We start from the raw sequence: 13666 nt of genomic DNA, 5'->3' as shown, positions 1-13666 counted from the left end.
GACAATCCGGCCGCGGTGGCTCACACCTGTAATCCCATCACTTTGAGAGGCCAAGGCGGGGCGGATCACTTGAGGTCAGGGGTTCAAGACCAACCTTGCCAACATAGTGAAACCCCATCTCTACTCAAAATGCAACAATTAGCCGGGGCACACACCTGTAATCCCGGTTACTCAGGAGGATGAGGCAAGGGAATCGCTTGAACCGGGAGGGGAAGGTTGTAGTGAGCCAAGATCGTGTCACTGTACTCCAACCTGGGTGACAGAGTGAGGTTCTGCTTCAAGAAGAAGAAGAAGAAAACAAAAACTACAGACAAAAAGGGCATGAGAACATTTTTTGAAATTCTCTATGTCAACCCCACCCACACCTTTGTCTTTAGGGTGACCCACTCCACTCCTTTACTCCCCTTCCCCTAGACTTTTCTGTCTCTTCTTAGGCATCATTCAGTCGGACAACATCTGGAATCATGAAACCATGTGGTCTCCAAGAACAACACCTGTAGTTCAACCCGATAGGCAGCAATTCCATGGCCTTAGACTTTCAGGCAGCAAAAAAGTTTCAAATGTATAAAATCACAGAAGCACTGCCAGTCATCAGCCAGAAGTTACCTATAATTACCGTGCACTCTTAGGAAGTGTCACCTGTGCACTTTGGTTTCATGTTTCCAAATGCACACTCACTCGAAATCAAACTTATCCACAAGACACAATTCAACCACTCACAATTGTACAGTCTGGTTCTAGCCTTTAAGATGAAACAGGAGAAAGGTGGATATGGGAAATTTTGTGTCTAATTGATAGAACACACTTTGGACGAGTTGAAAAAATATGTATTGCAGTTTTTGCTATATGTTCTTTCCAACAGAGAGAAGCATTTCCAAAAAGCCAGAGGTAGTTGCTTTTATCCATAATGGAAGCAATTCAGTTAAATGGTTGTTCACAAAGCATAACTTGCTATGGAACTCAGGCTTCCTTGCTTTCTGCATTCCCATTTTTTTCTCTCTAGCACTGATTTAAGAATCCTACAGTAACTGGCTGTGATTCTTGATCCCTTCGTTACTGAGTAAGGCAAGTTACTCAACGATTTCTAAGCCTCAGGATCCTCCCTTTATATCCGTAAAATGGGTGTAATACCACCCACCTCCTCTGTTTGTTGTAAAGAACTTATGCCAGGCACATATTAAGCATTCAATAAGCAGTAGCTGTCATCACCATAATCATTCTTATAGTTATTCAAGACTTTACGATTGATCTCAAAGAAGAAAATAAGCCAGTCAAAGCTCATTGTTTGCATCAGAGAACAGTATTTAGTCACTTCAAAGCGATTGTGAGCAACAATTGACAAGCGGTATCCTTCCGCTGCCCTTCTTTTCTCTCTGTGGCAGGCAGAATTCCCAAACGGCCCCTCAAACTCCAAGCCCCTGGAATAAGACCCTGGATAAGCCCTTTCACTTGGATAGGTGTAGACCCTGTCTGTGATTACTATGAAATGTCAGTCATGAGCAAGTTACACTGCATGGCAAAAGGAAAACATTCTGCAGATATAATTAGGGTTCCACATCAGCTTTTTAGTTCATGAAAGATGATCCTGGATGGACCTGATCAAATTAGCTGAGCCCTTAATTTTTATTTTGAGAGTCTAGCTCTGTTGCCCAAGCTAGAGTGCAGCAATATAATCTCAGTTCACTGCAACCTCCACCTCCCAGCTTGAAGAGTGCAAGCAATTCTCGTGCCTCAGCCTCCCACATAGCTGGTGTGTCCGGAATTGGCAGGTTCTCGGTCTCACTGACTTAAAAGAATGAAGCTGGGACTACTACCGGTGAGTGTTAACAGTTCTTCAAAGACAGTGTGTCCAGAGTTTCTTCCTTCTCGTGTATGTGTACTTGCTAACTGAAAAAGCGTCCTGGCTAACACTGAAATCCCGCCTCTACTTAAAATACAAAAATCAGCCAGGCGTGGTGGTGGGTCCCTGTAGTCCCAACTACTGGAGAAGCTGAGGCAGGAATAATGGCGTGAACCCCGGAGGTGGAGCTTGTAGTAAGCTGACATTGCCGCACTGCACTCCAACCCAGGTGACCGACGGAGACTCTATCTCAAAAAAAAAAAAAAAAAAACTACAGACCTTTACAGTGAGTGTTAAACAGCTCATAAATGCAGCACGTCTCGAGTTGCTCGTATTTTCCCTGGTGGGTTCGTGGTTTACACTGGCCTCAGGAAAAAACTGCAAACCTTCACAACCAGTGTTACAGCAATAACCCAACACCTTCACCACTGAGTTACAGCAAAAAGAAAAACAGCAACACCCTCATACCACAAAATGGTATCCTACAACTTCCCACAGCTGACGCTGGCAGCCTGCTTTTATTCCCTTATCTGACCCCACCCACATCCTGCTGATTGGTCCATTTACCAGAGAGCTGATTGGTCCATTTTCCAGAGAGCTGATTGGTCCGTTTTGACAGCATGCTGATTGGTGCATTTACAATCCCTGAGCTAGACTCACAGTGCTGATTGGTGCATTTTCAATCCTCTAGCTAGACATAAAAGTTCTCCAAGTCCCCACTAGATTAGCTAGATACAGAGTGCTGATTGGTGCATCCACAAACCGGGGGCTAGACAGAGAGTGCTGATTGATGCATTTTCAATCCTCTAGCTAGATATAAAAGTTCTCCAAGTCCCTACCACACTGAGGCTAACTGTCTGCTCTTAGTGGACCACGCGGTAGGGCCACCGTTGGAGCTGCCTGCCAGTTCTGCGCAGCGCGCCCGCATTTTTCAGCCTTTGGGCGGTCGATGGGACTGGGCGCCGGAGAAGGGGGCAGTGCCCTTCGGGCCACGCGGGAGCCCACGGGAGGCAGCTGTAGGCCCGCGAGAATTCGAGCGCGGCGCTGGGGGGTTGGCAGTCCTGGAGAACTCAGCGCACCCTCGGCAGCTGCTGGCCCGGGTGCTAAGCCCTTCACTGCCCCGGGCCGGCGACGCCGACAGGCCGCTCCCAGTGCGGGTCCCACCGAGCCCGCCCCCACCCGGAACTCGCGCCGGCTCGCGAGCGCGCCGCGCGGCCCCGGTTCCCGCCCGCGCCTTTCCTTCCACACCTGTCTGCAAGCAAAGGGAGCCGGCTCCGGCAGCGGCCAGCCCAGAGAGGGGTTCGCACGGTGCAGTGGCGGGTGGAAGGGCTCCTCAAGCGCCCTTAGAGTGGACTCCGAGACCGAGAAGGCGCTGAGAGCGAGGGCTGTTAGAATGTTGTCACTTCTCACTGGGACTACAGGCACGCACCACCATGCCCAGCTAATTTTTTGTATTTTATTAGAGACAAATTCACCATGTGGCCCAGGCTGGTCTCAAACTCCTGAGCTCAGGCAATCTGCCTGCCTCAGCCTCCCAAAGTGCTAAGATTACAGGTGTGAGCCACTGCGCCTGGCCTGAGCCCTTTAAAGGAAACTGTAGAGGTTGGAGACAGGAGAAGCAGAGGCTCTCTCTTGCTGGCCTTGAAGAAGCAAGTTGTTGTGAGTTCCACAGCTGCAAGGAAATGAATGCTGCTCATAATCACATGAGCTTGGAATAGGATCTCAAGTCCCAGGTGAGACCTCAGCCAACACCTTGATTGCAGCTCATGAGTCCTGAACAGAAGACCCAACTAAGTCATGCCTGGACTCCTGACCATGAAACCGTGAGAAAATAAATATGTGTTGTTTTAAGCCACTGAATTTGTGGAAATTTGTTATGCAGGTATAGAAAACAAATACACTCCAATACCTTGAAAAATATTAACATGATATTCACTGGTGTTTAATTTCCCAAAGTACTAGGAAAAGAGCCCAGATGTCAAGACTCTTAGCCCACTATTTGATGGCTTCTTTGACTTGTGGGTTATTTATAGGAGAATATTTTTAGTTTCCAAATAGGAGCTTATCCAGAGATCATGTTGTTGGTTTTTTCATTATACTTTCAGTACGTTTCCATTTCTCCCCTCCTGGCCTCTGTGCTATCATTGTGATCCCATATTGTACATTTGCGTATGTCATGAACTCCACACTGTATTGTTGTTGTTATTCTTTAAACAATGAATTATCTTTAAATTTAAGCAATAAGAAAAACTCATATTTACACATGTAGTTACCATTTCCAGTGCTTTTCATTCCTTTTTGTAAATCAATGGTTCCATTTGGTATCATTATCCTTCCACTTGAAAGACTTAATGTTTCTTATATATGGATCTGCTGGTGATGAGTTATTTCAGCTTTTGTGTGCCTAAAAACGTATTCATTTAGCCTTTGTTTTCAAGAGATATCTTCACAGGGTATAAAAGTATGGGCTGCCATATTTTTCTTTCAATATTTTACAATGCTTAGTACTTTAAAGTACCTTGGCACATTGCTTGTTTTCTTTGTCTGCTTTTAAGATTTTTCTTTTTATCACTGGTTTTGAGAAATTTGATAAAGATGTTCCTTGATATAGTTTTTCCTTTTTTAATGTTTCTTATGCCACGTGTTCCTTGGGTATCTTCGGTTTATGGGTTTATCGTTTACACCAAATTTGGAATTTGATGGCCATTATTTTTTCAAAATTTTTTCTGTTCCCACCTCCTGTCCCCGCCTTCTCTTCTCTCCTTTGGGGACTCCAATTACATGTATATTCAGTTGTGTGACGTTTTTCTTCAGTTCACTTAAACTGTGTTCATTTTTTTTATTAGTCTTTTTTCTCTGTATGTTTGATTTTGGATAGTTTCTCTTACTATGCCTTCAAGTTCATTAATCTTTTCTTATGCAAAGTCTAACTGATCATTAATTCTACTCAGTGTATTTATTTAAATCTGTTTGTATCTCCAAAAGTTCAAAGTTTTGGTCTTTTTAATATCTTTCACGTTTCTACTTATTCATTATTTTCTCTAGCTCTTTGAACATATGGAATACAGTAATAATGAACATATGGAATACAGTAATAATAAGTTTTAATGCCCTCATCTGCTAATTTGAACATCAGTTCTGGGTCGATTTTGATCAGTTTATTTTTCTCTTAATTGTGAGTCACATTTTCCTGCTGCTTTGCATGCCTGCTAAGTTTTGTATTAGATGTGCGACATTATCAGTTTTACCTTATGGGTGCCACATAGTTTTGTGTTCCTATAAATATTCCTGAACATTGTTGTGAGAGGTAGTTCCAGTAGTTCAGTCCTTGCTTTTGCCGTGTGTTAGGTGGGACCATAGCAATGTTTAGTGTAGGGCTAATTTTTCCCCACTAGCAAGGCCAAACCTGTCTTAGTACTCTAATCTATGCCTTTTGAATGTTCTGGTCTGATTGGTAAGAACAAGCACCGTGAGAGCTCTGAGTATGATTGCCTCTAGGCCTTTCTGTAGTTATTTCCCCAGCCTCAGGTAGCTTTCTCATATGCATGTATTGACCAGTCCTCAGTGGGATACTCAAGGGGATCCTCGGCAACTCTCCGGAATTCTCCCTCTGTCTCCTATCAGCTACTTTGCCCTGCAAACTCGAGCCGCTTTTTCCTCCCTTGATTCTCAGCTCCTCCTCCCCAATTCAGGCAATCCACAGGGCTCCGCTGGGGTTTCCTCTCTCTGCACTACCATCTATAAATGCCTTCAAAGTAGTTAGCTGGGGTTAAGCGTAGAGCTCACCCCCTTAGCTTTCCATCTCTCAAGGATCACTGTCCTTCATTGCCTGATGTCCGATGTCTTGACAACCATTGTTTTACATAATTTGGGTTTTTTATTAATTTTTTTCCTTGAGAGAGTAAATCTAGTGTTTGTTACTCTATCTTGACTGGAAGCAGAAGTCTATCTGAACCATGTTGCATCAGAAGAAAGGGCAGGTGAGAGTCATCATTCTACTGAATTTTTAGAAGCTGTCTAGATATATGGTAATCATACAATTGAGATAGTTTTCTGTTTTACTCTCCATTTCTTTTTACATAATAGACTGAGAAAAGGGGACAGGTGAGATGCATCTATTTTTCTCTTGCAGGAATTTATAAATATTTTAAAACTTGTTTTCCTAACAGAATGAAAATAAAAGAATTGTAAAATTATTGGTGAATTTAACTCAAAGCAAGTTAAAAGTCTAAGAAGATAACAAGCTGAATTTTTCCCTTTAGTAGTTTGAGGTGATACCACATCTGCTCTGAACAATTGAAAGTACAATCTTACTACATTATGTAGAATCCTTTGAAATTAAGATTCTCCCTGCTAGGCGAACATCCTTGCGAAGATCACTGCAAATATCTATCACTGTTGTCCGTTCTGCATTTATCCGGTAAATATTCAGTCTAATTAATAGTCAGTCGGGATTAACTCTAAAGGGGAACAAGAATAAATTCAGCAGGAAAGTTTTAGGCTCTCCCATTATGGCGAATTCTTCAATTACTCCTTTTAAGTTTTCAGAGACTGTGCTAAAAAGGACTGATGGTGCTGTTAGCTATAAAACCTGTCAGGGGAGAAGAATGTTCCCTGCTGCAGTGTTTCCTGAAGTTACATCAATGTCTGAGCAACATCCCCATCACTAAGAACACCACCTGTTTGTAAAGTAAACTATATTTGGAAAAAAAAAATGAAGGCATTTTGTCATGCAATACGGTATCATCCTCTGCTGAGTGCCAGAGAAATTCTTCAAAGGGAATAAGAACTAGCAGAATCTGTACAAGCATGGTAGACTAGGGGCAACAGGAGCAACCCATATCCTAGGCTTGTACCTCGATACATTATCCCCTTTTTGACTCTCTTGCACCTCATACAATCAGTATATTAACATGTGACCTCCTCAAGAACAAAAACTAGACGGTACTATTTAATACTTTTTTTGGGGTCCCACCCAGTCCTAACAGCAATGATGCTGGCATTGGCTACCTCTCTGACCTTGTCCCTACATCTTCCAAACCCCCTTGCAGCCACACTGGCCTTCATGCAGTCCCTCACGTGCCACATAAGCTTCTACCATGGGGTGCTTTCACTTGTTGTTCCCACTGCTTGAAGCATTCAACCCACTTAGTCTGTAACAGTCGTTTCTTCTCTACTTTTCCTGACGCTCCAGCCTAAAATCACACCACCCCTCCAGTGCTTTCCATTCTTTTCCAGCCTTTATTTTCTGCCCAGCCCTTTTTACCATCTCACATGATATATATTCACTTTCGTGTTTATTGACCCTTAAACAATAAGGCACATGAAGGCAGGGGTTCTATTTTGATCTTCCTGTCTCCCCAGCACCTGAGACAGCAGCTGGTGCACAGTAGGGGCTCCATAAATACTTGCTGAATGAATAAGCAAGCATATAGAACAAATTGTGAGCTAAACAAATGTGTGTGCATCATAAGGAAACGGGCTTGGTCAGATGGAAGTAGCGATGATGTTTGGTTATAAAGTTAAAATTTAACACAGCACGCAATTGGAGATGCTATTGGAGTTTGTTGGTATGGGGTCAGCTGAGATGTGGAGTAGCAATCTAGGAAGGCAATGAAGAAGAATTCATGGGAAAATTGAGGCTGGTTGAGTCTGAGACACTCCCTCAAGAAAGGCTTAGTACGAAGATCCTCAATCATGAGTCTTGCAAAACATTTCTCAGCAGGCTGATGTACAGTTGTCCCTCGATCTCCCCAGGTTCCAGGACCCTGCAGATACCAAAATCCATGGATGCTCAAGTCCCTTATATAAACCGACATATCATTGTATATAAACTACACACATCCTCCCATATGCCTTAAATCCTCTCTAGATTATTTACAATACCTAATACAATGTAAATGCTATATAAGTACTTGTTATACTGTATTGTTTTTAATTAGCTTTATTTTTTACTGTTGGATTCTTATTTTATACATTTTTAATCTGTGGTGGCTGAATCTGTGGATGTGAAACCTGCAGACACCAGATACCCTGATACCAAGGGCCAACTGTATACCCTGTGGAGTGTGAAACTTCATAACCTTTTATTGACCAACACTCTTACTTAATATTAGCACCTGGAAGTGTGGTGGGCAAGGTAGGTAACCACATTTAAAAACTGACCTGAGCAGTATCTGCACAGGACCATTTACAAAACTGAGCTAGAGTTTTCCACTGGCACATTCCCCTTCCAAGATGGCACTGGCTTTGTTATTTTATTTTTTTAAGAATAAATGACATTTTCATATTCACAGTGCATCAGTCTCGCCGGGGCTCCTCTACTCCCTTAATGGTTGTCATTATGAGGATTCCATCTGCCAACACACGGCTGAAAGGTGGGCCAACAGGAGGGCCCAGCTGAGCACATAATAGGTGCACAATACATGTTTTAGAAATTAAAAGTGGCAGAGCCACTTCTGCAAGCAATGACGCTGGTGCCACCTGGTGTGGGGATGAAGCCCCTTCAGGCAGAGGAAGGTTGAAGAATGGAATTTCTCTTTCCCAGTAGAGGCTGGTCCCCAGCACACTTATGCACCCTCATCTGTTTGAGAAAGGTGTCCCAAACCTTTCTCAATCTCTCTCTCTCTCTCTCTCTCTCTCTCTGTCTCTCTCTCTCTCTCTCAGTCTGTCTGTCTCTGTCTCTCTCCTCTCTGTCTCACTCCCCTCCCCCTGCCCCTTCCTCGCTTCCCCACCCTACTCCCACCCTACTAGGCTTGTACCTGAGTTTCACAGTACTTGCAGAGAGAATTGGTAGCAGCCTCCCTGTGAGATTATCCTGGTGAGACTCGCAGACTTTCTAGGGGAGAAGAGCTGTAATTTTCTTCCAAGTAATTTTGACTATCAGGCCCTCACTGCAGCTTGTTCTGAAAAAGAACAGAGAACAGGCAGCTCTCTGTAGCTGCTATAATTGCAGAGCCAAATGAGAGAAGACAGAGGGAAGGAGGGTGTGAGCAAAAGAAGCGAGAATCATGGGACTTACACAAACCCCATCCGTGCTCAGGAGGGACCTTCCTGAGAGGGACAGTGAGGACAGCCACTGCAATGAGGGTAATGCTTGAGTCTAGTTGGTGATATATACCATACAGTACTTGCACACTTTTCTGATTTTATTTGTTGTTTTTTATTTTTATTTAGAGACAGGGTCTTACTCCGTCGCCCAGGCTGAAGTACAGGCTACAGTGCAGTGGTGAGATCTCAGCTCACCGCAGCCTCCACCTCCCAGGGTCAGGTGATTCTCCCACCTCAGACAACAAGATGGCTGGGACTACATACCACCATGCCCAGCTAATTTTTTTGTAGAGACAGAGTTTCGCCATGTTGCCTAGGCTGGTCTCGAACTCCTGGGCTCAGTTAATCTGTGTCAGCCTCCCAAAGTGCTGCCATGGCAGGCATGAGCCACCACACCCAGCCCGGATTTTCCTAAAGCTTTGTGGCTTGATATATCAGTTGAACTATGTTGGTCTAAAAATCAGATGTAGTCAAACTTGTGGTTTAAAAAAAAACAAAATTCTGTTTAAAACCAGATTATTTGACAAAAAACTTTTTCTTCACTTGCAATAAGGCTAATTTGATAAGTTTGTGAATTTCAGCCAGAATTTATAATTTTATCTCTTTCACAATAAAAAATGCATCTACCCTAAATGTCAAATGTGTAAATCATCTCAATTGCCATATATTGCATAATTATTGCGAAGGAAGCACTTTTCAGACCTTTTTTTTTTCTAATTTAATTTTCCCAATAACCATAGAATATAGGTATTATTACTAGCTTCTTTCTTTTTCCTTTTTTTTTTTTTTTTTTTTTTTTGATACAGAGTCTCACTCTGTTGCCTAGGCTGGAGTACAGTGGCGCAATCTCGGCTCACTGCAGCTTCTGCCTCCCAGGTTCAGGCAATTCTGCCTCATTCTCCCAAGCAGCTGGGACTACAGGACACGCCACCATGCCTGGCTGATTTTCATAGAGTAGAGACGGGGTTTCATCGTGTTGGCCAGGGTGGTCTCAAACTCCTGACCTCAGGTGATGTGCCCGCCTCAGCCTCCCAAAGTGCTGGAATTACAGCCATGAGCCACTGTGCCTAGCCTACTATCTCCTTTCTTAAAGAAGAGTAAACAAGGACTTAGGAAGGTGAAATAACGTCCCAAGGTCAAAGGTGAAACCAAGTCAATCTCCCTCAAAAGCCCAAGTTCTTCTCTACACTGCTCTCTGCAATGTGTCAGTTATCCTTGTGCATGTGAATAACCTGAGGTACTTGTTGAAAACAGATTCCCAGGCACCAGTCCTGCAGGTTCCCATCCAGCACACTTGTTCTTGTTGCTGGGAATATGCATTGATGACAAGCAGCAGAGGCTATTCTAAAACAGATGCTGTAGTGCCTCGCTTGGAGAACCAGAGCTCCAGGAACTATTAAACATCCAGCACCTCCTAGTCCAGCCCCCAGAGATTAAATGGCTTCCTCAAGGCGGCTCCACAACAGAACAGGGCTGGGATCAGAAGGGACCCAGCCGGCCCAGCATTCTTTCCACCACATTCCAGTGGAGAAAAAAATCAGGTTTCTGAGAGAGCTTTGTTCTTCCCCTCATTTTTTCAGTTCTTCAAGCAGCCAAACTCCCCTGGAGCGTCAAACAATATGTTCAAGGCCAGCACGGAAAACTCACACTACTAATTCGAAAAGTCTCAGTGCTTTGTGCCCACGTACTGCCAAAATTGGAAGCAGTGAAAATCATTTAAATATTACTTTTCTTTAATTGTGAGAATATCAGTGTGTGAAAATTGCCATGTGTAACCTTAAGAGTTGTTACAGCTTTCTAAAAAGCAAGCTTGCCTTTCCAACTGCCATTCAGCAAGTATTGTTTCTACTTTTACACATCCCCATTAAACTCAGCACAGTATTAGACCTATACAATATCTAAATGCAGTTCAGAACTGCTTCTTAACATAGATGTAAACGGAAGTCTTACAATTCTGTGAGATTATTACAGCTAAATTTACTGTTATGCTGCCATTCTCTGAGTTATTACCCTGAGATTGGTGTTTTACTCTCTGTATTTACCCAGTTTGTGTTGAATGAGCAAACATCAAGATTGTTGGCTTAATGCCAAGGTTCAACAAACAATTGTTCCCCTGTTTGTGAGCTTATTTATTTATTTATTTCTAGTTGTTCTCTGCAAGAATCTGTCAAACCAACTCTCTTAAAGGGATACCGAAAATATGCTTGGACTCTGTATTTGGGGGCAACACCATTCATTCATCACTGGTGTTATTGCAAGCATTGGCACATGAATTGCAAAAATCTTGATTATGCAAATGTGTTGTGTGTGTGTGTGTGTTTTTAATGATAATATTCCGATACAAATTTCCTTTAGCAATAGTAGTTTTCTTTATCACACAACTATTCATAGATTTGTGAGCTTTCTAAATGTGCTTGGTAGAGTTACTGAGGCAACCTGCCCCAGCAGGTTCAGAAGCCAGAAACTTCAGAGACCCCTCATATCTGAGCAACACAATGTATGTATATGAGGGGTGAGGGGTGACTATTTTCAAGTAATGGAATGTTTGGGTTGAAATATCTGGCAAAGGGATGTGAAGGACCAGAACAACATGAGATTTTAAAATTAGATATTAGGCTGGGCACAGTGGCTCATGCCTATAATTCCAGCACTTTGGGAGGCCAAGGCAGGATCACCTGAGGTCAGGAGTTCAAGACCAGCCCGGTCAACATGGTGAAATCCTGTCTCTACTAAAAATACAAAAATTAGCTGGTGTGGTGGCGGGCACCTGTAATCCCAGCTACTTGGGAGGCTGAGGCAGGAGAATCACTTGGATGCAGGAGGCAGAGGTTGCAGTGAGCCGAGATAGTGCTACTGCACTCCAGCCTGGGCAACGAGCAAAACTCCATCTCAAAATAGAATAAAATAAGTTTAATTTAAAAATAAAATTTGGGCCGGGCGCGATGGCTCAAGCCTGTAATCCCAGCACTTTGGGAGGCCGAGGCGGGCGGATCACAAGGTCAGGAGATCGAGACCACGGTGAAACCCCGTCTCTACTAAAAATACAAAAAATTAGCCGGGCGCGGTTGTGGGCGCCTGTAGTCCCAGCTACTCGGGAGGCTGAGGCAGGAGAATGGCGTGAACCCGGGAGGCGGAGCTTGCAGTGAGCCGAGATCGCGCCACTGCACTCCAGTCTGGGCGACAGAGCGAGACTCCGTCTCAAAAAAAAAAAAATAAATAAATAAATAAATAAATAAATAAATAAAATAAAATAAAATTTGATCTTGAATTCAAGATGACACTCAAAATGCCACCTGTTTCCTACAAGCTGGTGCCCTCTTGTCTTTTTCCAGAAGCCACATTGCTCCCTGCACTACATCTCAAATGCAAAACAGCAGGGCAACACAGTGAAGTTTCGTTCCCACCCTATAGCCCTCCTGTTGAACAGAGTGCTTCAGCGAAGCATGGGAGGGCTTATCAGCTGAATGAAACCACTTAACATGTTTTACAGGCTTGGGAATTCTGTTATTTAATGAGATAAATTCCCTTGTGTGGCATTTATACGCTCAGAGTTTTTTGGCCTTCTGAAAGTAGCACAAACTCTTTCTGGCTGCTTGGGTTCCACGTAATGATTTAATAAGTTTGTGGGAGTTACTTTATCATTTTAAATCTGGGATCAGCAAATATGTTCCATAAGAGGCTGGATAATAAAGATTTTAGGCTTTGCAGGCCATATGATCTCTGCCATAACTACTCAACTGTGCCAGAAAAGTAGCCGTTAATGATAATATGTAAACAAATGGGAACCTCTGTGTTCCAATAAAACTTTATTTACAAACACTGACATTTGAATTTCATATAATTTTCAGAAATCACTAAATCGTACTCTCCATTTTTTTTCAGCCACTTAAAACACAAAATCCATTCTTAGCTCATGTGTCCTATAAACACAGAGTGGGCAAGATGTGGTCAGTGGGTTTTCTAGTCTTTGCTTTAGACTAATAGTGGGCTGATAAAGTAGAAATGCCAACATTAGCCACTGGCTGCCCTCATTTACCCGATCCTTAACAAGCACTCAAAGTATTAGCTATTATTGTAATAATTAGTCCATTGAGACATGTTTGGGAATGAAAATCAGCACATAATTTTTCTGTTTATGGAAGAATGCCAGTAAACTCAGTAAATGTGGTATTGGGATTAGAACTGATTTTTCTGTGTGACTTTCCACTACTTAGAAAAGCTTGGAGTTGGAACTGAAATCAGAAAGCTTCCACTGTGGAATTTGAAGCCTCTGGGCTGCCTATGACTCACTCTGCCCTAATACACTATTGCTCAGAGGGCCACAGGGAGACATGGCTGCTCTCTGGTTTATCCTGCATCCCATGTGGGTTAACTTTCTACCAGAACAGAGAGAAAACCGACTCCTAGGTTTGGGTGATGGCAGGTGAGGATTTTCTTTTCTTCTTCACTCTGACCCACTAAATACAAAGATACTTTCTCTACCAGTGCAGAGAAATAAGCAGCTGCTGTAACATCCGGGCTCCTAGTTGTAATTTTATGCATAAAGATCTTCCTAGACTGAAAATTCCTTGATAAAATGAGGCCAGTGTTTCTTTTCTTCTATACTTGATTGTCTAATGGACTTTGTCTTGATTCTCCTCCTTCATTTTCCTCCTCACTTCTTTCTCCTGTCTTCCATTTTTCTTTTCTATTTTCTGTTTTTGCAGTAATGATTTAATATTCAGAGGTGTTCTACAGCCTCGCTATTTGAAATCTGGTTGTATTTATTACCTATGG

The 13666-nt window shown here is 43.0% G+C and overlaps 1 protein-coding gene and 1 long non-coding RNA gene across 3 annotated transcripts in view; one reads left to right on the top strand and one right to left on the bottom strand.

The window, feature by feature from the left end:
• LOC105482486 (uncharacterized) overlaps positions 1–2328 on the bottom strand; it is a 148497-nt gene extending 146169 nt beyond the window's left edge. Inside the window, exon 1 of the long non-coding RNA XR_987653.2 lies at positions 2120–2328. This is a non-coding gene — a long non-coding RNA (uncharacterized lncRNA). The remainder of the gene's footprint in view (positions 1–2119) is intronic.
• Positions 2329–2830: 502 nt separating this feature from the next.
• LOC105482487 (stathmin domain containing 1) overlaps positions 2831–13666 on the top strand; it is a 41371-nt gene continuing 30535 nt past the window's right edge. Inside the window, exon 1 of one of the 2 annotated variants that reach the window (XM_011742621.2) lies at positions 2831–3573. Coding sequence is in view for 1 of the 2 variants with exons in the window: in XM_011742620.3 (XP_011740922.1) it covers positions 3607–3663 (57 nt within the window). In the remaining variant the exon portion in view is untranslated. Of the gene's footprint in view, positions 3664–13666 lie in introns of both variants that reach the window. The other variant, XM_011742620.3, reaches the window with a different exon arrangement.

Source organism: Macaca nemestrina, chromosome 5, assembly GCF_043159975.1.
Source record: "Macaca nemestrina isolate mMacNem1 chromosome 5, mMacNem.hap1, whole genome shotgun sequence".
Classification (NCBI taxonomy): Eukaryota; Metazoa; Chordata; class Mammalia; order Primates; family Cercopithecidae; genus Macaca; species Macaca nemestrina.
The sequence above is the reverse complement of the archived record's forward strand: the minus strand, read 5'-3'. Positions and strand labels throughout refer to the sequence as shown.